A 23,846-nucleotide genomic window follows, 5' to 3' on the forward strand; every position below is an offset into this window, starting at 1 on the left:
TGATCGATATTAAGTTCTTGATTATTTCCTTGCAGAACAAGTTTTTAAAATAACTAATATACAATACATGTGTACTCGAAGAGCTACTATTTATCGATTTTTATAATAACTCGTGGTGGAGCTTAGTTCACTGTTTTATGCTTGTTTATTTTAGTTGTTTGAGATCAATTGGAAAAGTTTTTCGGGGATTACACTTTGATAGTCTACATGTATAGGATTTTAGGATTTTCACATTTCGCTGGAATTATTTTAAGCCTGGTTAAATATTAAATAACATTCCGCAGAAGCCGCAGGTTTCTTCCACGCGGCGCTAATTAGCGTCATCTATTTTTTATTGATCTCCAGTGAAGATGCTGCTGCTACTTAATTATCGCTGTGGACGAACAAAAAGAAATGAATTATTTTAGTTGGCCGGGATTAGTGAGCGGGCTTGTTAATTAGTTTGAAATTCAATATTGCATTTGCAACATGCCGCTTTCGCGAGTGCCGCATAAAACCATTTTTAAAGCCAATGATCCCAGTGCGACCATATGGGTGCACTGTCTCGGCCATAAAGCCCATTAAAATCATTGTAATGTCCGACAGTCAGTCAGAGCCAGCTGAGGCGTAGAGCCCACCAAGTTATCCTGGCCACCTCACCTTTACCTGCCCGTGTCCTCGGGACTCTTGAGCAATGAGCTGCGCTCCGGCGCTCGTAAAAGCAAATTTTATAGCCACCGTTGCCCACGGACGGACCAAGTGGCCAGGGACGGAGGGATCGGAGTGGCTCGGATTGGATGGGATGGGATGGGATGGTGCGGCAGCTAGGTCCGCACAATATGGGAAGCAGCTGGGTCCCGACCCGAGAGCTTGATTTTTATAATGCGAAATGTGATTTTTACGACGCGTTTTAAGATAATGCTGCAGGCGCTGAAACTTGATTCCCGATTCGTTTTGCCTGATTTCTAATTGTCGCAGTCATTTGAGCTCAAGGCAACATTGGAAACCACTTCGCCCCCACCCAGCGCACAAAGTTCCTTGAGGGCATTGAACACAGTCAATGAACAATGAGATGTAAGCCGTAAACAAATAAATAAATAAGCAAAATCAAAGCATGGAATGGCATTCCTGAGTTCTAAAATGAAATTTGAAAAATTCTTTTTTGAGGACTCACAAAATTATGAGAGATTTAGCTACTTCTTACAGTACAAACTTGAAATCAAATAGTTCTACTGTTGCATTGGACAAAGGACCCTATTCTTTTGGCCATAGAGTACACCCTATTCCCTGTACTTCTGGAGTTTAGCGGCTTAATGTGTTTTTTATTTGCCTTTGCAGTTTGAGTCGAGTTTTACGATTGCCTCGAAAAAGTTTCCACTGAAAAAGGAGTAGCTGCAAATGATTTTCGAGCCCCTTGAGTTAAGCTGACTGCGGCTCAGCTCGTTTCGGATTGGTTTGCTTTGGTTTCTGGTTTTGTATACTCCATTCAGCCATCCATCCATACATTATTGTTTATTTTTTAATAATGCGTGTCCACTAAAAGCCGAAAAAGAAGAGGAAGCGTAACGCGGCTCCATAAACAACGAAGGGCGCTCAGCACGCAAGTCGTCGAACAACAATAAACACGAACCCCGAAAATCCAATGACTGTGCTCCGTCCAGCGGATTGAAAGTGTCGTGGCTGGGTATGTGGATGTGGACTTGGATCGGGATCTCGAGGAGGAGGAGCTGCCCAAGTGGGGCAGCGCAAGGGCGAAGTGTTAGGGCGAAATTCGAGCAGCGTAAGCTGAAACCGAAACCAAAGCTGAAAACTCGAGCCGCGCTCGCTAAAAACTATAACATTTTTCGTTTTATTCCCTTATTTTGTTGTGTTTTATTTTTATGGCCAGCACTGCATTTATTGCGACAGCCCCCGGGTATCGAGAGCAGGCGACGATGACGATGATGACTGGGGGGCATTAAAAGCGGACGGATTTACTCCTTTTTTTAATGGCAACTCAGCGGAAATTAGAAATCGGCGGAAATGTACGGCAACGATAATATTCAAAATATATTGTATAATGTTTGTTGTACATTTATGCTCAGTCTTGGAGTCTCTCGGAGCGAACTGGATGGGGGGCACTACAAAGTAGTGGCCCGGGCAAATGAACCGGAAGTCTGATGCGGCTTACAATCTTGCTGCGAGATCCGAAGTTGGAGCTGATCAGTATGAAGATGATCGATGTCCTGACACTATGATGTACCCTTTCTTTATTTTAGAAAACATTTTATCGAACGCTATGCTGAAAGTTCTGTAGAAATGTGATCTGTGTGATACTTGTTGCATCACTATAAAATGCAGTACGCGTAGTGACGAAGCACAGCATGAAGAATGTTGAATAAATACAAAAAATATTCATTTAAAATTTACTGCAGCAATATCTAACTAATGCAATAATATCATATTCAAAATATTTTTCTATTTTTGAAGGGAAATTGTTGAGACTGATGGAGAATAAACCTAACTAAATTACTTATATACATACCTTACCTTATGTACCTATATAGATTAAGAAATTCCTAACTCTTTCCAACCCAGTGCCTAAAATTTGTCGGCCATGTTAATGAGTCACTTTGATGTTTGTGGTGGCATGTTCACTCGGAAGACGGAAATCTTTGATGGAAACACTTTTTATACCTTTGCCAGATACTTTTGAAGTGCCAAAGATTCGGTTAATTAAACGCATGTGCAGAAACCCCACAAAAAAGTGCTAAAGCAAATTAGTTAGCGAATATATTTAGACCAGAAAATAAGACAGCCGGTGGCCGTCAAATATTTTTCCAGTGCATTGGGAGCACCGGTGAAAAGGTGAGGAGGATTGTCTAGGAACTTGCGCGGCAGCAAATGGAAACAAAATATCGTAAAACGGAAACTTATGCATTTATTGCCATTTTGGCCAGGGCAACAAAAGCGAGTTGCAGCGGAATTGAAGTGCCATTCGAAAGGATATTTGCTCCTTGTGTGCGTTTGTTCTTGGCGAAATGAAACGCATTGTGGAAATGCTGCTCGCAGGATCTCCCCAAGGCTCGTAAAAGTTTTCGGTATTGTTTGCCCGCTTTTATGGTTTTGAGTTTTGCCCAAAATAATTGTTTGCTGCTGCCAATGCATTTGCTCCGCCTTTTCTCGACCGACGCTTTTTAATAAGTTTGATTTGGCCGATCCCCGTCACAGAGTTAAACGAACTTTGCGATAGTTTTACGAGTTGGAGATCCAACCGCCCGACTTTGTAGTCTCGCCCTCTCAAAGGGAACATTTAATTGCAGTTCTAGGCTTAGAAAGGGGCAGAATTGTTGGCCAGAGAAAAAATATTTTCACGCAGCTATCGTGCGATTCAGTTCTGTTTCGGTTTTACGATGCAGAGCCATAAAAACCGAATGCTGCACTGCGTCCGTGTCCGCGTCCCTTTGAAGCTGGAATAAATATGCCACAGGAGTGCGGCGAGAGGTGACAGGAGTTGGCAGTTCGGGCGATTGGGAGTTGGGGTTTTTAATGGGCGCAAAACAATCGAAGGGCCACGAATGCGCACAGTTTCTAGACAAGATTTAGATGCCAATTCGGCGCGCTTTCATAATTCTGCAATGCGAATATTTTATTACCTTGGACGAGACCAAAACATTGAAATATGCATTCTGAAGTGTCGTCTTCGCGGTTTGCCAGCGTGAATCGTAAAACAGGAAACCGAGTGAGAAAAGAAGACTGGCGAAGCGTATGTTTTGATGTTTGGATGGGAGGATGCCCGTCCTCTAAGCACCTCACCCGAATCCCCCTTCCCATCGTCGATGGTGCGGGGGGCAAGTGGAGAAGCCCTTGCCGCTGCTGGCGCCACTTGAGTTTTTAATTAAGGCAAATCGCTTAGCAAAACAAAAGGCTACAAAATGCTCAAACGCTGGGAACAAAACACCAGCTCGTCTTGCCCATCTCGATGGAAATATAAACAAAAATGCCAATGACAGCAGCATGGAAATTCAACATCCGAACGCCCGCCCGTCTCTCGTCGAATTAAGCAACTGCATCAGCAGCAGGAGCGCACCAAGAAAATGCCGAAAATGTGGAAAATGCTTCAATTGTCAGGCGGAGCAGGCGGTGCGAGATTAGGGGGCGTGGCACGTCGGGCCAAGAGGAATTGTTTTTCATCTCGAGCGCTTTTGTTGCCCACGTTGCAGTCATCAGGACAAATGATGAAAAAGCCATTGCATACTTTCGTGCGCAGTCCGGAAGTGCAGCCAGCAGCTACACACTCGACCTCTCGCCTGCAACCGGAAATGGGGATGGAAAGGGATCCGGGCCAGAAACCAGGAAGCAGGGACCAGGGACCCAGACTGAAAACAGCCAGCCAACCCAAATTGTGAACATAAAACTATGCTGCGAAATTGATTTGATTAAAGGCAATGCGCCTGGGCCAGCATGCGAAATGAGCTGCAAGTGTGAAAGCGGAAACGGAAACTTTTCGGGTATTGGTACTAATGCTGGGCTAAGTTTAAGATTTTACTTTAGTTCTCGACGCTATTGAGTTAAACAACTGAGTAGCTAGCCACATGTGCAACCAAAAACAATTTACACAGAGAGTTGGACAGGTTTTGCCGTCTATAAACTATATGAAACTATAAGTTCTTGAAGCTCCAACAAATTATCATATCATATTCATAGATTCATTCATTTCTAGATTCTGCCAATAAAATGCACTCATTTTACTAATATCTTGCGGATTGTATTACCCCTTTCTAAAGCCAGAACATACTGCTTTGTGTTCAGGCTTCATTCAAGGCAATATATTTTTACTCAATATAAATATATCTGAAAAAATGTCGAGGTCTTTTTTTTCCCCGATTTCAATTCATCTTTGGTAATTGTTTAATCGGAACACAAGGTATCAAAAGTAAAAGTGAGAACGTAAGGTTTCATTCTATATTGAGAATAGAAAAATGTTAACAATATATCATAATATCTTGGATCTTAAAACAGATTGGTTAGTTTATTATAAACAAATATATAATGGTAAATTTTCTCTAAAGTGCAATAATATATTATTACTCGCTCGATTAATAAATAATCGAAATATGTAGAACAATGTGGATACTTACACGAAGAGGACAGCGGCTGCTGCTGCTGCTGCCACGGCGGCAGCAACGTTGCGATACTGCTACGTGGCAGCCGTGGAGCTCACCAGGTGGTGGCCGTGGTGGTAGGCTCCGTTGCTGCTGCTGTGCGCCGGTGGCGGCGGGGGCGGAGTGGTGGGCGTGGCCGAGCGCGATCTCTGCCGGCGGCTGAGTGTGGGCGTGGGCGTGGAGGAGGTGGTGGCCATCGTGGTGACCATTGTGGGCGAGGCCGCGGAGTGGACGGTGCCATTGCTGCTGCCCGGTCGCGAGGGCTTTTGGTTGTGGGCAGCCGATGGTCCACTGGGACTGCTCGGGGAGCGGCTGAGGGCCAGCGGCTCTGGAGTCGGTGGACAAATCTGGGTGAGCGGCAGATGGGTGAAGTGCGCCCCATAGCGACCCTGTTCGATGCTCGGGTAGGTCAGGTACATGGGCGCCCCGTTCACCAGGGCCATCGGGGTGTAGTAGTTGTAGTAGATCTGCGCTACAGTGCGATTTATTTCCACTCGAGCTGGGGATTAACAGAAGTTATGCGATTAAAACTGGGCAGATGCATGTTTTGACTCCAAAATAATTGAAAGCACCTGAAAAATTGTGAAATTTTCGGGATTACTTATTCGTTATACACAATGCACAAAGGAACACGTATACTAATCCTATAATTATAAAAGTGTTCTATATTATTTCTATATTTAGACTATAAAATCTGCTAATAAATTCTTTCTTTTCTTAATGTCATGTATAGTATAGTATCTTATCTTGTAAGTTTGATTTGAAAAGGTTTTTAATTTTTTTTCGTATCTGATATCGCATCTGATAGTTAAGGACTTCAATTACAGCGTTCTCTCTTTTTCGTGTTTAATTAAATATAGTTTTACAAATGAGAACAAAAAATAAATGGGTTCACTTTCCGGAAAACACCTTAATAACTTAAACATAATCCAGTGATTGCTTGACGGTATACCACATCGTTAATTTAACACACTTTTTATGGAAAATAGAGCAGAGCAGTTTAAAGCTGGGGCTGGCGGCCATGGCACTTAATGTCTATGCCACCCGACCAAGATGTGCGCCATTTTGGAAGGCACATGAGGAACCTGGGGTTCCAGTTCCCCAGGCCCGGACTCCAAGCACGGGCCCACCTATGGCCCCGGAATGCACTTTATGTGCAACCTTCGCACGGTGCTCACATAATAAACCCTCCGCTGCTCCCTCCAAAGTGCCACGCCCCCAGATCGACGACCACATCCCGCTTCCAGTCCCAGTTGGAGCTTCGGCTGGCTAGAGCCTTTGTCTTCCGCTGACTCCCCGCCTTATCTGCGTGGCAAAAACTTTTCAAAATTTTACTGCTTGCTGCAACATCAAAATGCCAAGTTTTTACGATTACGCTGCTGCTGCTGCTGCTGCAATTTTACTTAATTTTAATGGGATTTTTTCTTCCGCCAACTGCAGAATGCATTAAACAGGGCCAGAGCATACGAGAGAGAATTACGCATGAGCGTGCCTCCCCTTCCTTGGGCAGGGGAGTTCCCTCCTCGGAAAACGCACAAGTATCGAAGTGGAAGGAGTGGAATCGGTGGAGTTCGAGTCGGAGGTACAGTCAATGCCAGACCCAGACCCAGACCCAACCTAGTCGCAACTAATGCCGCCCGCCCATTGTGCGATTTGACGAAATAATAAAAAGTCGTAAAAAGTTGTGACCCAGGTTGCTGATGGATAGAGCGGGTCAGGGTACGGAGCAAGCTCAGCTGCCCTCCAGCCCGGGCATTCGGGTACTTGTTAATATATAGCTAACTCTCATTGGGTTTGTCCATAAACCGAGTCTTGGTCTTGGGTTAATTAGAGGAATGCATTTTCGAACAGGTTTGGCTTGGCCAGGAAGCGAAGTGACGACCTTTCAATCCGATTCCTGACTTGGTGTAATCGAATAAGTCTAGTGAAAATTGCATATGGTATTTTCACTGTTATTGCAGCACAAGGAAATCATTTCTAAGGCATAAGCTTTTCAAGTTGGTCGAAATATTGGTTAAATATGTGCCCGTGATCCATAAATTAGTTACTGTTAACTGTATTGTTCAAAGTCTATGCTATGATTTGATTGCATTGGTTAAAATGTTACTTGTTTTTCAATGTTATTAAAATAGTAGTAAACTATTTGATGACCTCGTTTAATCCGTAATCTTTCTAAGCCTTCGTTTAAAGAAACTAGTTTTGCTTGCTCCATCCAAAGGTCTATAATCTAAGCTTTTGCAGGCCACAAAACCTCGACAATAAGTTTCCAGTCGAATTGACTGGTTGATAGAGGAAGAAAGCGGGTCAAGACAGTTTTGGGGTAACTATGTCCAGTGCGGTCCAGCCCGATTGCGCTGGAATCCTTTATGACAAACTGCTTGCTTATTATTTAGCGAGGACCAGGACGGACCGTGGCCATGATGAATCTAGATTGCATGGCTATGCATGTGGATCAGATGTCTGGCACAAGTGGCAGCTTGTAAGTCGTGGGGCAGTAAAAATGACAGTAGCGAAACTTGATGGCAAACGGGGAGCGGTCGCGAAGTGGAGTGGAGTGGAAGTTGACGCTGCACAAATATTTTACGATCCGCCCACAATATGAAGTCGTAAAGTTGGAAATTTTTGCTTCCTGCTGCCGCTCGGTCTGCGCTTTCCTATAGTTTTTAATAAGCATTGGTAAATGTTTGGGATGAAAGTGGCAAGGAATTTGTTCTAGACTCGTTGAGCCGAGCTGAGCTGGGCTGGGCTGGGCAGCCCCATATGACGACGACGACGACGATGATGATACGGCCCGCAGCTCGTTATGGCGCCCCGTACAAAATGGTATACTAGCGAGTCTATTTTTTATGGGAAAACAAAGAAAGGCGTCGCTGGAAATATGACAACGCAGGGATGAGGCAGTGCGTCGTAAAATTGGGTCGAGGAGAGTGGTTGGATTCCATATGAATTTGCTATACTCTGAGTCATGAGATGATTTGGTCATCGCACTATTTGAAAACAATCTATTAAGTTCCATCTATCTATATCCAGCTATCCATAGAGAATTATCTTAAAGATTAATGGTTTCTAATCTAATTACAAAAGTAAGATAAATTCATTGATCGTAAATGTAAACATGACTTAAGAAATTAAAAATATGATTAAGAATTACGAAATCGTTTTGAAACCTGGTTATCCTTATGAATTGGAAGAACATGATATGTATCATTTTGTTTATTGTTTAATTATTAAATATCGTATGAAAAGCCTAAGGTCAGCTTTTTACTTGGTTCTTGGTTGGTTCTTGTATTGAAAAGGTAGGTTAGCCAAATTTAGTTTTTAACGGACCTTGAATATTGCAATAAAACTTTCGATTCGTTGGCATCAAATACCTTTACCGCTTCGGCGATTCCTCTCTCCCTCTCTCTCTCTCTCTCTCACCAGCGCACATTTCAACCATAAACACTTTTAAGCTTTATGGTGCCCACATTTACACGTCGCCATTGCCTACCCACCAGGTAACCCAGAGATTCTCCCTCCCAGATCGCCGGCGATTCCTGAAATTTCATCGTGACGTGTTTAGTGCCGAGGAGCGATGTCGAGCTGTTACGGCCGGAGCATTGCAGCTACCTGGTGGCGGACTAGAGTCGTTTAACCCAGCTGGAGAAACTAAATCCGAAGCTGCGAATCTCAGGCACACACTTTGAGAAATCTATGGATTTAGGACAGCTACAGCATGAATCCATAGTTTATATGCAACTTAATGATATAATAGTTACTATAAGAAAGAAAAATATTTACGATTCTAAGGTGAGTAAACTACAACTTATAAAGGGATGCGATTTGAACTGAAGACGAACACAAAATCGAAGATTAATTCACTGAAAGCATTTCTCGCAGTGCAGGCCTTTGGCAATGGTGTTGGCAGTGTCGTAAATTTTTCGCATGCATTTTTCGGTTTAATGATGCATTTACGATCCGAGCAGCAGTGGCGACACAAGTTACTTCCAGCTCCCAGATCCCAGGCCCCACATCCCACATCCTTCATCCCGGCTCCCAACTCCAACTCGGCAAAACTTCAGCTGATGATGCTGGGACGTGCAATGGTAATGGATTCGTGAAATGGCAACAACTTGAAAAGCAATCGTTACCAGTTTAATGTCATCAACAAAACAAACAACAGCTGATACTTCCAGTTCAGTGAGGCAATTCGCATATTCGAGGGCTTAAGTTTCAGTTTCAGATTCAGCTTCCAATTCATCATCTCATCTCATCATCTCAGCGAGGCCGATTTTGTTTAAGGAAAATAGTTTATTTCTGACATTTCAGGTTTATCCTTTTTATAATATTCCGTTGGGCTAAATCTTACTTAAGGTCGTAACAATATTTTTTACAATGTCAATGAGAATTTTCGTTGTAATACAATATTACAATTAGAGTTTCGCAAGACATCGATGAAACACTATATATATATATAATTTGTGCACTATCTCACAACAGTTTTGATACCCAGACCCCCGGAAAGTAGTGATCATTTCTTCAAGGGTTACTATGCAAGTGTGCCTTGCTAAGATACAAATTCACACGCAGAGTAGAAATTTGAGATTGGCCTGTAAGCCTATTTGAATGAGTGTGTATATCTTAGTTTTCTCCTCGATCCCCTTTGTTGATCAATTTAGTGCTGCTTACGAAAGAAACATTATTTTGTACTTAGATTCAGTTAAGTACTTAAGTAAACAATAAAAGCATAAATGACTGAAGTGAGGCGCTTTCAATGGCTTTAATTAGACTGTGATTAGCCCAATAAACTGAGTAATGCCAAACTTAAGTAAGGTTAAACTAAAGCTATACAACCGATGTGCAGATTTGTGATGCGGTACGTGTTGAAATGTTGATCGTTGATTTGGCGTGGGCAATTCGAATATTTTTTTAAAAACGTTAAGTAAATTTTGTCCTTTGTCCTTTGATTATATTATTCGTTGGCGGCAAGGGCTATGTTGCGTGTTGATTAGATCCGTTCGGGGATTGTTGATTGAAGAGAAGAGAATGTTGATTGTAGATTGAGATTAATAACTTTGAGGCCAGACATCTCAGCACGGGGTAATGTTGATTGAAGAAAGAAAGCTGACGCGTAGAACGGCGGTCACACATCGACATATTTGGCTTGTTGATTGAAGATAGTCCAAGTCGCGCTTTAGTTTACCGATAAATTCGAGTTATTTACAGAGGTTTTGCTCCATAAAACGCTAAGTTACTCAACTCTAAGTTATAAAAGTTAAATTCGCGCGATTTCACCGAAGCATTAAGCTAGTATGTGATGCTGAACAATAATAAATATCGGGGCAAAGTAGTATTCGATACTCTAGTTAATGAAAAATTATCATCCACATTGCCGCGTTGTGTTGCGCAGCTCACCCCCGTCATAGATATTCAAATTATGCTGACGGGAGTACTCATTCACAACGTATTGGCCTGGTTTAGATCAGATCGAGAGACATTCGGCATTTTATTATACAATTTCACTTCGCAGCCAGTTGATTGGCCTGGCAGTGGAGTGATCGATCACTGAATCACTGGTCAAGAGACTTACCCTCTTCGATTCGCCGGGAAGCCTCTTCAATGTTGGCGTCTGCGTCCTTCAATATCACATACATGAGCGGCATCAGCTCCCAAGGATAGCGGAATTTTTCTAATAGCTTTTGGCAATAGTCTAGGAAAACGTCTTGGCCTGAAATAAACGGAGAGGAAGATGTCTTTAGTTTTTTTTATTCCCATACTTCTCGATCATCAGTTGTCTGCAATCGATCTGCCCATTTACTTCGCAATCAGCTTCATTGACATATCTCCATCCCATAAACAAACGGAGTCGTGGAGCCACTCCATCTTGAATTTCGCCAGTTTGCATATGTAGATGGTGCAAAAACTGGCAGACAGCGTTGTGCAACGTAAACATGGCTGCAAAAACGTCGGCATAATTTGAAACTTAATACGGGAAACCTATTGATATCAAACAGGAATGTTCAACATTTCCCATCACAGTGAAAACCAGAAGCATAAGCATAATCGTTAGCTACGCGGGACTAAGCAAGTCTAGACAGCAAAAAAACTTACATTGTTTATAAGCACTATATACACACATAGCTATAAACAAAATCAATCATTTCTTATTTAGAAGAATCCCCTTATTGTTTTAGGCAAAGGATCCTAATCTTTAATCATGAATGAATGTAAATATGGTAATTCCTATTAAAACCTATGAGCTACTATAAATAAATCTCTTTTATTTTAAAAAAATAACAAAACAAACAAATAGGGAAATCTAGTAATCTTTGAATTTCTGCACCTAACCAATATACCTCATCTAACTAAAGTTACATTTACTTCCAGTAATCTTTGAATTTCTGCACCTAACCAATATACCTCATCTAACTAAAGTTACTTAGGACCTTACTACACTTTTGAGATATATTTCGTTGCAGGCCAATATACAATATATATTTTCACAAGCTTGGGTCAAAAATAAAGACAAAACTATTTATCCGCTTACTTGTGGAATATTTACTTCGTATTAATATTTTTGCCGCTGGTGTTACTGTGCAGTTTTCTCTTTTACTCGCCGAGCTTATGCCATTATGCTCTTCGTATCGCCAGCCATTTTTTTCGTTTTCTGGTTTTTACCTCACACCAGCAACAAAACACCAACAGCAACAACACACCAACAGCAGCAACACACCAACAGCAGCAACAACACAGCGGCTACATTGGCCCGTCGTCGTTGTCGTTGTCGGTAGTTTGGTTGTAGGCGGAGCTTCATATCCATTGGCCCGTTTTATGGTGGCTCTCTTCTCGCTGCTCCTGCGATGCGGTCGTTGGTGTTGGTGTTGCTGGCGTGCAAGTGTTGCTGCTGGCGCTGCTGCTGTTGCTGCTGTTGGTGCTGTTGCTGCTGTTGCATGCAACTCAAGCGCTGTTGCAGGATTTGCATTGGCGCACTCAGATTGCGTGTGCGAACTTGACTAGAAACTCGTTTTGGGAACAGCTCTACTTCCTGTTGTGGCTTGTAACTTTTACTCGAGTGTTGCCCACATGCTCATTCAGCTGGTCGCGTTGCACGAACATTTGCCGCGCTGTCTGCGCCTTTTTAATTTAGTAATTAAGTCATTAGTGGGCTGGCCGCTGTTTGGGCGCTGTTTTGTTACCATTTTATGCCTGCAAATTATTTTATTGGGCGCAAATAAATCTAATAAATTGATTTATTGCTGCCGCAACCGACGCTCGACCATGTCAATAACTGAAAAACCATTTTACTAGCCCTACTCACTGTGGTCTGCCCACTTATCGCTAGCGCCATTGCCTCTAAGCACCGTCAGTGTTTTTGAATTAGAATATTTAAACATTCCCATTTAAGTGGCCAAGAGTATTAGAATAATAAAACTCTAATTTGCTATTAAAAACCACAGCGTGAAACCACAAAGAGTCAATTTTAAAGTTTTAAATTAGGCAGTTAGCAGTGTTTATAGTCGAGACTATAACGAGAAAACAAACATTTTTTAATCGAATTCATTTTTTTTTTTTTTTTTTTTAATTTTTATTATTTATTGAATCTTCCCTTTGTGTTAAGAGACTAACAATAAGTGTTCAAATCTTAATCTAACTTAATTAACTTTCACTTAGTGATAGTTTTTTTTTTTTCATTAATGCCCTAATAAGTTTATTGCTGGGCTGGGAGGTCGTTGCGGTGCAGCCGGCTTTGACTGCATACTCGGATTAGTTTTCTTGCGAGGGGATTTGTATGGGTGGTCAGCTTTTCGTTATACTTCGTTTTTTTCTCAGCTATTACTTCGATTACTAATTTGATTTTTAGGTCTCTGTGTATGTTTTCGTTTCGAAGGTACCACGGCGCTCCAGTGATAATTCTCAGAATTCTTGACTGTGCTCGCTGAATAATGTCTATGTTACTTCTGGATGCGTTGCCCCACAGCTCGGAGCCATAAGTCCAGATAGGTTTTAAGACGGAGTTGTATAGAAGAGCTTTGAACTCCAGACTAAGTGGAGAGCGAGCATTTATGAGCCAGTGGAGGTTCCTTGCTTTAAGTTTAAGATGTTTCGATTTGGCTTCTATATGTTTGCGCCAAGTGAGCCGCCTGTCCAGATGAACTCCCAGATATGTTACCTCGTCGGCTTGTGGAATGCATATGTTATTCAAGACCAGTGGTGGGCATGTTTGTTTGTTTAAGGTAAAGGTAACCTGCTTGCATTTTTGAACATTTATTGAAATTCTCCAGTCGGCAAGCCATCGTTCTACAGATGTTAAGTGTCGGGATAGGAGTGCCGTGGCTTTTATTGGGCATTTCGAGCGACTGAGTATCGCGGTATCATCGGCGAACGTGGAGGTTATTAGATTGTAGTCTATGGGGAAATCCGCCGTATACAGGGTGTATAAGATTGGACCCAGTACACTGCCTTGCGGCACTCCAGCTTCGATTGCGCAATCGCGTGAAGTGCTTGTATCGCATCTTATTGCAAACACTCTGTTATATAGGTATGACTTCAGTAGCTTATGTGTGTTTTGGGGCAACAGCTTGATTATTTTAAACAAAAGTCCATCGAGCCACACTCTGTCAAATGCCTGCGCGACGTCTAGAAAAATGGCTGTGCAGTATTCTCGATGTTCAAAAGCAGTACGAATTTCTGACGTGATTCGGTTGACCTGTTCGATGGTTCCATGTTTTTCTCTAAAGCCAAATTGATGTGTTGGAAGTGTGTTGTTTATTCTAAGATGAGGGCTAATCCGAAGGAGTAGCATTTTTTCAAACAGCTTTGAAAGACATGTTAGTAAGCTTATCGGTCTATATGATGATGGCTGCGTTTTATCTTTTCCTGGCTTTGGAATCATTACTATGGTCGACTTTTTCCATTTTTGAGGGAAGTATCCAAGCTTGGCGATTGCGTTGAACAACAGGCAGATGTGAAGAATAGCACACTTTGGGAGTTCAATGAGCATTCTTGGAGTTATTAGGTCGTAGCCAGGCGATTTTCTTGGGTTCAGTTGCTCTTTGATAACCTTTGCTAGTTCACATGGTCGGAATTCAAAGGGTTCTTGAGGATCTAGATTGGCTGCTATTAAAGGAGGGAGAATAAATGTGTTGGTAGAGGGATTTGGTCGGAATACATTTTGTAAATGGTCAGCGAAAGCACTGGCTCTTTCTTCATCGCTTCGAAACCAGGTGCCAGAGGGACTTCGGAGTGGCATAATTGGCGCTATTGGAGTCTTTAGGTTTCTGTGAGCTCTCCAAAGAGGGTACTTAGTGCTGGTGGGAGAGAGTTGCTCGATATATGAACGTTGGCTGTTTTTTTCCTCTTGTTTGAGAGCATTGGTAAGCCTGCGTGTGGCTATCTTAAGCATGTGCTTAGTAATTGGTGATCTATTAGACTGCCAATCCCTTCGTAGGCGTCGTTTATCTAATACCAGCCGCTCGATTTCGCGATTAGTTTTGATGTAGTTTGGTTTTGCATACGTCACTGGCGGGGTTGAAGCCTTTGCAGCCGAAACTAAAATGTTTTCAAGAGTTTCCGTTGACTTGTCTATATCCTCCTTTGTAGATAATGCCGTCGTTAGTTCTATGTGTGAACAGACATACTTTTGATACCTTGGCCAGTTTGTTCTAAAATTTGTGAGTCTATACGGTGGGTCGACGATGTGGGGGCGAGTTAGCATATTTAGAAAAACAGGTGAGTGATCTGATGATAAATCTGCTAGTGCTTCGGCGGTGACCATGTTGCGGGGGACATGTTTAGTAATTGCAAAATCGATCAGGTCTGGGATTTTTCTTGGGTCTGAATTCATATATTCATGATTCTTTTCAGGATTTTATCGCTTTTTATATAAAAAAGAAACTCTTAAGGTTAGCATCTCTTAGAAGCGTTTATATAAACACTGAATATACCCTTCATTTAAAGCCCAGACTGAAAACAATGAACCATGCGAATTTATATTTTTAAAAAGGTTTGCTACTGAATGAACAAAAACGTCATTCGTTTACTAAGTAATTATTGTAAAGTGAACTTTTTTCAACTTAACTTAGGGGCGGTTAAATCAGATACTCTTTAGGACTAATTTATGATGATTTATTTATAATATAAGTATTAGCCTGCGACTATTAAATAGGCGCGGAACACACAAATTCTATTTACATATAACCTTTAGTAATACCTTACTGTTTTAAAAGTACTTTCAGAAAAATATTCGTGACTTCGACTCTGAAACTATTGGTGGGTAAAAGAAACAGATACCATAATTATTACTTTTGAACGGAATTTTCATGTTACATTTCCGTGATATTTCTTCTCACGTTTCATCTGTTTCATCTCACGTAAACAAAAATGTTAAATACATTTGTGGAAAACAAAATAGGAAATAACAATCACCAATTAAAATGTTCAACAACAATAATTATATGTAATCTAAACTTGTTAATAACACTTTACAACTGCATATTTTTACAGCTAATTAGTCTCATTTCGTGGCTCGTGCAACAGTGCCATGTTTAGAAATGAAACTGAAAACTCAAAATTAAATCGAATACAGTTCAGTTCATTCATCGGATTCTGAATGAACCTTGCCCAAACTTGCATGTCACGCTGAAATCCTACATTTACTTAATCACCGAACATTTTAGTCACTTTAAGTGCAATCCTAAATAATACACACATTACACAACATTTATATAAAACGCTCGGCAAGCGTTGGTAACGCCCACTTGGCACGAAAAGTATCCCCGCACGAAAAGCTGCAGCTGTCGGTGTTGCACCGCCCTCCCCTGCAGAAGTATGTACTACCTACCGTACACGAATATATATATATATATATATAACTATATGTATATGTATATGTGTACATGTAGATCTGCTAGATGCACGTCTATATGCATGTACAGTTAGCCAGTAAACGATGCCATTAACGCGCATAAAGCGACTCTGCGCAGGGTCATGTGGCAGGAGAACTGGGGGCACACAAATCCGAGCTTCGTGAGGAGCAAGTTATATACTATACAATCCATGTACATGGTGCAGCTATATGTATGTGCAGGTTGCACGTGTACTGGCACTGTGTACTGGTATTGGTACTGGTACTGGTACTGGGTACTGGTGTTGTTATTACTTTTATTACTGTACAAACTGCAGCTAACCTTCCACTCGGCAATCTCCGAGCTCCACGATACCGAGTCCTCCACGAGGACCTCGTTTCCCCAGCTCCTTGCTGCGGCGTTTAAGTCGTTAGCAAGCTTTTCTCGCTCGTTTCTTCTGCGCCTTTTTATGAGTTTGTTGCTGCAGCACGAAGCACTTTCTGCCGCTCCTGCTGCAGCTGCACAGTTTCTGGAGGAGGTTTTATATATCGTATATATAGTTCTTTGTACCAATTGGCAGGCATTACATGGCCAAGGCACCACTTCGCTCGCTAGCTGCCTCTTTTTCCAACCATTTCCTGCGTTTATCTCGATGGTTTCAATTTAATTTACGCAGTCGCTTATATTTAAGATACTTCGACAAAACGGCGTACAAGCAATTTTCTCTTTTAACTGGCAATTAAAAAAAAAAGGACATTATCTCTTAATTTTTTAAGCTATATTTCGAAATATATTTACACACATATATCGTTATTAAGTATTGTTATACATGCTTGCATATTAAAATTATTCTTGTTCGTAAATAAACCATTTTTCTGCTATTACAAAGTCAAAAATTATTCAGAAGATGTCAGATACTCGTACCAAAGATTTTCGAAACATTTCCTATGATAAAGAATCAAGAAATATCTATTTAATATAGCACACTTAACCTATTAATCCAAATTTTATTTGCATGAAGAAAATTCGTTGTTTTTAACTGAATGTAATTGTTATTAATATTGAATTGTTGAAACTATGTCATTCATACGCAGTGTGGCTTCAATGCGCTTACACATAATTGTTGTACTTCTTTAATATGCAACACTGATTTCATATCCAGGGTAAAAAACATTCAAAATACCTTTTTTCGTGTGTCTTTACTTAGGTAAAGTTTTAATTTCATTTACTTATACAAAACCCAAACAATATATATGAGCACGAATATTTTCCAGATAAAAAGCATTCATTTTGCAGCTGCTGAAAACCCAAAAGAAGATTCACTCCGTGTGGAGCACTTCGGCATCGCGTTGTAAAATTAACTTGTGCAATAAAGAACCGAGCAGAAGTGAGATGTTGGAAATATTTTGATAAAATTTCGTGCGCTTTGCAGCTGGATGGAGATAAAGCCTGGCTACCAAAGCGATGAGGAACACCCGTAAATTTCTCGAAATATCTGCAGATCTGCCCCGTCGGCAGTCAGTCGAGTTGCTCGAGGCAGATCGTAAAACGTAACAACAATAAAAAATAATAAATCGACATATCCACAAAATGGCAACTCAAAGTGCTCAGTATCCACAGAAAGGAGTAAGTGGCAGGCAAATGCCACCAGAAGGAAGGAAGGCGAATTGACGAAATCCTTCTGCACTGGGGCAATGTGGTAAATGAAGCGAGCTTCGGAATGCTGTGGGCTATATCTATGTGCATGTCCGGACCAAAATGGGGGAATGGGTGTAATGCCAATGTGCGCTGAGCAGACAATATAAAATCTTTGGCAACCGGAATGCAAATGCAAGGAGCAGAAACAGTGTTTTAATGAGCCACAACCCCAGACGCAGATGTGAGGAGCTGCGAGGAGTTGAGTTGACCAAGCAGTGGGTGGATGGATTCTATTTCATTTGGAGTGATTTGCTATGCTATTGCCATACTCACTAATTGGTGTTGTAAATGTGAACTTAATGTATTTCAGCAACAAACTGCATTTGCATTTCTTACTAAAAGGTAACTAACATATGCATTTGCATGCATGCTGGCAAAATGTCCTGATTGCATAAAAGGAATTTACTAAAAGGATTTCAATAGTCACAAACCCTAGCTGTCATCAAAATAATCAGACCAAATGGGCATAAATAACGTCGCAGAAATATATCGGGAAATGCAAGGGTTTTCTTCAAAGGAACTAAAAATTCACGAATCAGCTTTGCACTGATTAAAAGCCATTGATAGGTTACATTTCTGTGCGGACAATAGCTCCCACGTGAACAACTATTGAAGCAGTAAACCGGCGAGGTAACCGTCGCCAGATTGCATTTACCTTTTCATTTGTTATTCATTGCCTCACCTTCAATCGAGTTAAATTCCCGAACACAAAAACCTGGCCAATATCCGCTGGCTGGCTCACCTTCATCGCTGCAGCTCGTTCCAGAGGAGCTCTTTGTGCATTCGTCAACACAGTGCAGTAAAGGCCAATAAAAGTGCATGTAGCATGCAGCCTTTTTACGAGACGAGTGAGCGAGTGAGCAGGGGACTCGGGTGGCAAGTGGCAAGCGGCGAGTGGCACTTCGATTTGGCTCGTCCTTGCCAGAAGGCGGAAGTTGGAATTTGGAAGTTGGCTTTGACACAGGGGACCCTGCTTGGTTGCCTGCCATTCGGTTGGCCAAGTTAAGCTTGTTAAGCTCCGCACGAAAGTCGTTTTAATCTCAAAATTAAAACGTTTGCAATTTTCGAGCGACTTTACGAGTTATATAAAGAAGAGGCGAAGCTCTCGTCTTGTTCGTCTCAGTGCCCATTTTCTTAATCGTTGCCTTTGTCGTTGTCGTTATCCCGTCTAGTATCCTTGCTCCTTCCTGACTTGTCGCATTTTCCTTGTCGTCGTAATTCACTTGAACTTGTGTCATATTTCAGTTATGTCGCATACTGTTCACCCCACAGCCTTTTCTATCCCTACTCTCCTGCTGCACTTTGCATGCATTTATATAGTTTTTATTTTTATTATCGAAAATAACAAGCTTTTTCTGTAGATTTATTTTTATGATCGCCGCGCTGTCGCTGTTTTTTTTACTGTTTGAACTTAACATTTGACTTCAACTTGTTCCCGGTAATAAAGTTTCTTTTCTTAGTTCTTTTTTGCACTTTTTTAGTATTCGTGGATACAAATTAGCAAAAAATAGATTAGATTTGTGTGAGTTTGGCAACTTGTCTTTTGTTAGGGTAGCCATTTACTGCTTTTGTTCTTTTTTATATGTTTGATTTCGATCGAATTTCATTATCAAATGATTCTGTGATGTAAAAAGGGCTTATCAACAATTTCTTACGTATCCCTTACTTATTTAACAAAGTCAATACAGCGCAGTCTACAAAGTGCATTGGTAGATTGTAAAGCAGACTTATTAACTTAAGTTCATTACAGTGCCCTAGAAAATGTAGGTATTTAATAAGAAACTGTTCGAATATACTTATTTGTATATATATTTCTATGCATTTCTTAATTTAATTTATGAAAAATGATTGTTAGATAACTGAATCAATAATATTTAAATTTATGTAGGAATATATATATTGAAACAGCTTTTTAAAGTTTTAGTTCTTACTAATAACACAAAAAACAAAAATCAATAAAACACTCAAAAACTAAATTTTTCTCTGGATACCAAAAGTGGAATCTAAGGACCTCAAGACTCCAATATTAAATTTATATGACGTCTAATCTACGAGTTTATTTCAATGATTCTACGTCTTTAGCTTATCATTCATATTGGGTCAAGAAATCATTGCCAAATTGGATATTTTAACATATGTATTTGCATTGACAGTATCATTTGTATATCTTTGCTGATTCTGGTACTAATTTTTGACATTGCTGGTCGCAGGCTGAACTTTAAGTACGTCTCCAATATTTCTCTGAGTGTATGAAATACTTTGTATGTGTACATTAGGACACATTTAAATTGCCAGCAAAAATGCCCGTACGAGTGAGGCAATCGAGCTGCCAAATATTTGGCTCGTCCAACTTTGGTGCCTCTAATTTTATGACATTTTAATGAATGCCTGCTCAACTAATAGGCATGCTAAATGAGCCAAGTTGTCTCGCAATGACATCTCTTGTCTGATTTTTGTAGCGTCCATTGTGGCTTTGGTTCATTAGGAATTGAATCGAGATATTTAACAACGGTTTGGCTGCTAAAGTATGTGATACTTCTTTGTCTAAGTGAGTTACACACGGAAAAGCAACAATGTATTAAATGCAAAATCGGGGTTAAAAGGTTTAAGTATCTATTTACACCTCAATTTGCTCAGTACATTTATGGCACATTAAATACATTGGATGGCAAATAAGGGTATATGTAAGGTTATTCATGTTTAAGTTGTTAACATCAAATAAGGTAAGTTGTCTTAATATTATTTTATTTATTTATCTACAAATTGCTAATATGTAAACGTGTCTGGGAGATAAGCTCTTCGCGCCATTCGCAGCCCAATTGAATCTGAAGGTCGTGCAAAAGAAAAGCGGAAAATTCAGAGTGAAAGGAAGCAGACACACCCGCTAATATAGACGTCAACCGCCAATTTTCCGGAGAGAATCGCTGACAGGGCAAAAACGGAAAGCAAGCCGGCCAAGTGCAAGGAAACTGACACAGTCCGACAAGCTGTTGTGGGTTTCTGGGGCGCCAAAGTGGTTAAAGAAATGTGTGCCCCATCAATGCACCACTTGTCCTTCATACCGAGTGACTACTGTGGCGGTGTTTCGGGACTGCGTCAACTGTTTATGGATTACACGTGGCGGGCATGTTAAGTTGAACTAAGTGTCGAGGCGATTGATATCTCGTCGGTGAAATATCAAACGTAGAAGATCTGAACGCCGAACTATTAGCAACTAGAAAGGAATGATGATATTTCTCAATACTATAATGCATTTAGTTGCTTTGGGTAAATGGATAGTCTTTCAAAAATTGAAATTCCATAAAAAACTTCATGTAAATTGAAAATATGGTAAGGTCGTGAACAATTTATTATTCCAATTACTCAAGGATTTCTTTAAGGGGCTAGTTAAATAATATATACATAATTTTTGCACTGCTAACCACTTGGTTTAGCCAACATAATAATAATAAAATGCAAGCAAGTAAGGAGAGCAATTATCGTAAACTTTTAATATTACTTTCTGTATTCACAAATTATCTACCGGCCGCTCAAATTCTACACATCGTGTTGGCATCTATATACATATATTAAATAAAATGTGCTTGTTTTGTGTGCAAATAAGTTTTGCTCAGTTTGCAATTTTATAACGTCCAATTTGGCCCTGGTTCAAGAGAGATGCCGCCGACGACGCGTAGTAAATTGCGCGTGAATTGCATAGAGAGAGCTCTCTAACAGGTGAATTGGGGGAAGAAGCCAAAAGATTCTACCCAGGAATATCTTCGCCAGCAAATGAAGTATAACTCGTTCAGAATTGGCCATTAATTATAGAGCAAATTAGCATAGGAGGGGCTATATTTAATTTCCGGGTCCCAGCGATGCACAATTAGCGTGGTTTTCATCTGCCAAACTATGGCATGCCCAAACACCTACGATGATGAGTGCATGTGAACACTCGATGTGGGAATTCAAGATCAGAAAATCACTTACACCAATTTACAGTAGAAAAGTCGCACAGTTAATAATTATATCGAGAAACCATGCTCATGTCTTTATTCAACTGAAATCAAATTGTCTAACCCATACGAATGCAAACGAAATATCTTTGTCAAAAGTGAATTTCTTGTCGTGCCCACATTAATTAGCTAAATTACAGAACCAACAATCAGCCATTTAATGTGGCCCTAAATTTATATTAAATCTGCACTAAAAGCTTGCCAAGTCTTTACATATTTTATTTCTCATAGTGGCTGGTGGATTTCTCGACCGGCTGTGGACTGAGAAATGCCACGGGATGCATCCCTGGCGATACATTTTGGCAGCAAGAATTCGGAGGGTGTATTTTTAGCTGGCCAAAAATGAATTTGCATCGAATGCATCCGTCAGCACAAGGCGAAAAATCCGAAGAAAGGGGCTAGAGAGAGAGAGAGAGAGAGAGGGAGAGAGATAGAGAGAGAGAGCGTCACTTTCACTTTCAAATGCACATGTCCTACTCAGCACTTATCGTCGTTATCAGCGTTTGTGCCATCTATTTGCCCTTTTCCCGGACCGATGATGATCGCGATAAGCGGGTGGAGCTTAGGTTCTTATCGGCCAGGGTTGCCAGGTGTATGAAGAACGTGACGTGCAGTCAAAGTAACAATTGCTACACTTGAACAAATATTGTGAGGTCTGGTGATGGCTTAGATGAAGTTTTCCACAAACTAAAAGTATTGCACTACACAACTATATTCAGCTTTAAAAACTCAAATATAATATAGCACGGTGTTGCCTTTTTAGTTTAAGTTTAGTGAACTAAATACCAATATAGATAAATTCATGTGGTTTATAAATAAATGATAAATAATAAAATTTAATGCCATCGCTGTAAATATTGATACCTATGAAGGAAAATCTAAATGTTTCCTTGCACCAATTGTACAGAATTGTAGCTGATTTTTCTTAGTGCATCGCCGAAGCATTTAATTGAATTCGGGATGTGTTCGTGTTACGTATGGTCCTGGAACCCCATTAAGCCCAATTGCCAATTGGCTCTGTCTTAAGTATTGCCAGCGAGAGATTCGCCTTGGCTACCGTGGAGGGGCACTAATTTCATACATCATCGGTGGGTTCGGGGATTTCCCGGAGGTAGTGTGGAAAGTCAATGCTTTTGTCTTTGGGCTTAGCCTTCTTTGGACGGACGCCGAATGCTTGCTAGACTGTGGCATCGTAAAGTTTTGTTCTCTTGCGCTTTTTACGAGCCAGCCCGGAAAACGTTCACGTTCACGTTCACGTTCACGTCAAAGTTGTCGGTTGATGATGACGACCCCCAAGTCGAACAACGAACAACTACAGCGACAACTGCGGCAAACATATTTATTTGGCTTTGCCCGCAGGGTTTTTGGCACTCGTAAAATTAAGAATGAAGAAAAAAAAAAGGAACAACATTTTCCCAAAGAGCGTAGATTTCTTTTCCCTTGGTTTTTACTGCCGCCCGTTACATTCGCGTTAATTGCTGGGACTGTGATATAAATCAGTTGATATGTCGTTCGTGTCCTTTTGAACCATCACATGAAGGGTTCTGGCTGAAAATTGATTTTTGGTCCAACCCCCAACGAATTGTGAATATATCGTTCACGTATGTGGTAGGCTGCGAATACCTACTTTGATCTTAAACTCAGTTAAATCCGTTAATTCGAAACGGTTTTGTCTATTTTTGTGCCACTTTGGTGGTTTATTGGAATATCGAAATATATAAATAAATGTGTGAAAATAAATTTTTATTATTTTGTTAACCGCAATAGAATCTAAAGAATGCGAATTTAAATATTTAGATGCATTTCGGACTGCACTTTAGCTATTTTAAAACTTGCACTAGTGCTCATTATGCATGATAACATTTATTTACCTCATTTAAGATCGTTGGCTTAATTGAATAGTCTTTTTGAAAGCTTTGTGCCGCAAACAGTTCGCCCGTGAACAAACATAGGCTAAATTGAATTTCTCATTTGACTGAGCAGCGCACCTAGATAACCAATCAGTGTTTGCATGCTAAATTCTTGTTATTAAGATATATAGATATACTGATATTTTTATGCACCCCACTCGTGTGTAGAGAATTCTTGCGCAATTGAAGCGACAAAAAATCGTAAAGTTAATGAATCAATTAAGGCGAAAAACACTGTGCAGCGGACGTTTCACAAACCAGATTTGGATATTTGCATGGATATGAAAATAAAATCGG

At 40.6% G+C, this 23,846-nt stretch overlaps 1 protein-coding gene across 4 annotated transcripts in view; it reads right to left on the minus strand.

The window, feature by feature from the left end:
* Positions 1-26: 26 nt before the first annotated feature.
* The window catches only part of LOC6727147 (protein doublesex), a 45,172-nt gene continuing 21,352 nt past the window's right edge, over positions 27-23,846 (minus strand). For 3 of the 4 annotated variants that reach the window (XM_016175825.3, XM_039295936.2, XM_039295935.2), the window contains exons 3-5: positions 10,693-10,830; positions 5,100-5,622; positions 27-373 (exon numbers count right to left, since the gene is read on the minus strand). In XM_016175825.3, coding sequence (XP_016033629.1) covers positions 5,159-5,622; positions 10,693-10,830 — 602 coding nt within the window. In that variant the 3' untranslated portion in view covers positions 27-373; positions 5,100-5,158. Of the gene's footprint in view, positions 374-5,099; positions 5,623-9,393; positions 10,575-10,692; positions 10,831-23,846 lie in introns of those variants that run through there. The other variant, XM_016175826.3, reaches the window with a different exon arrangement.

Source organism: Drosophila simulans, chromosome 3R (genome assembly GCF_016746395.2).
Source record: "Drosophila simulans strain w501 chromosome 3R, Prin_Dsim_3.1, whole genome shotgun sequence".
NCBI lineage: Eukaryota > Metazoa > Arthropoda > Insecta > Diptera > Drosophilidae > Drosophila > Drosophila simulans.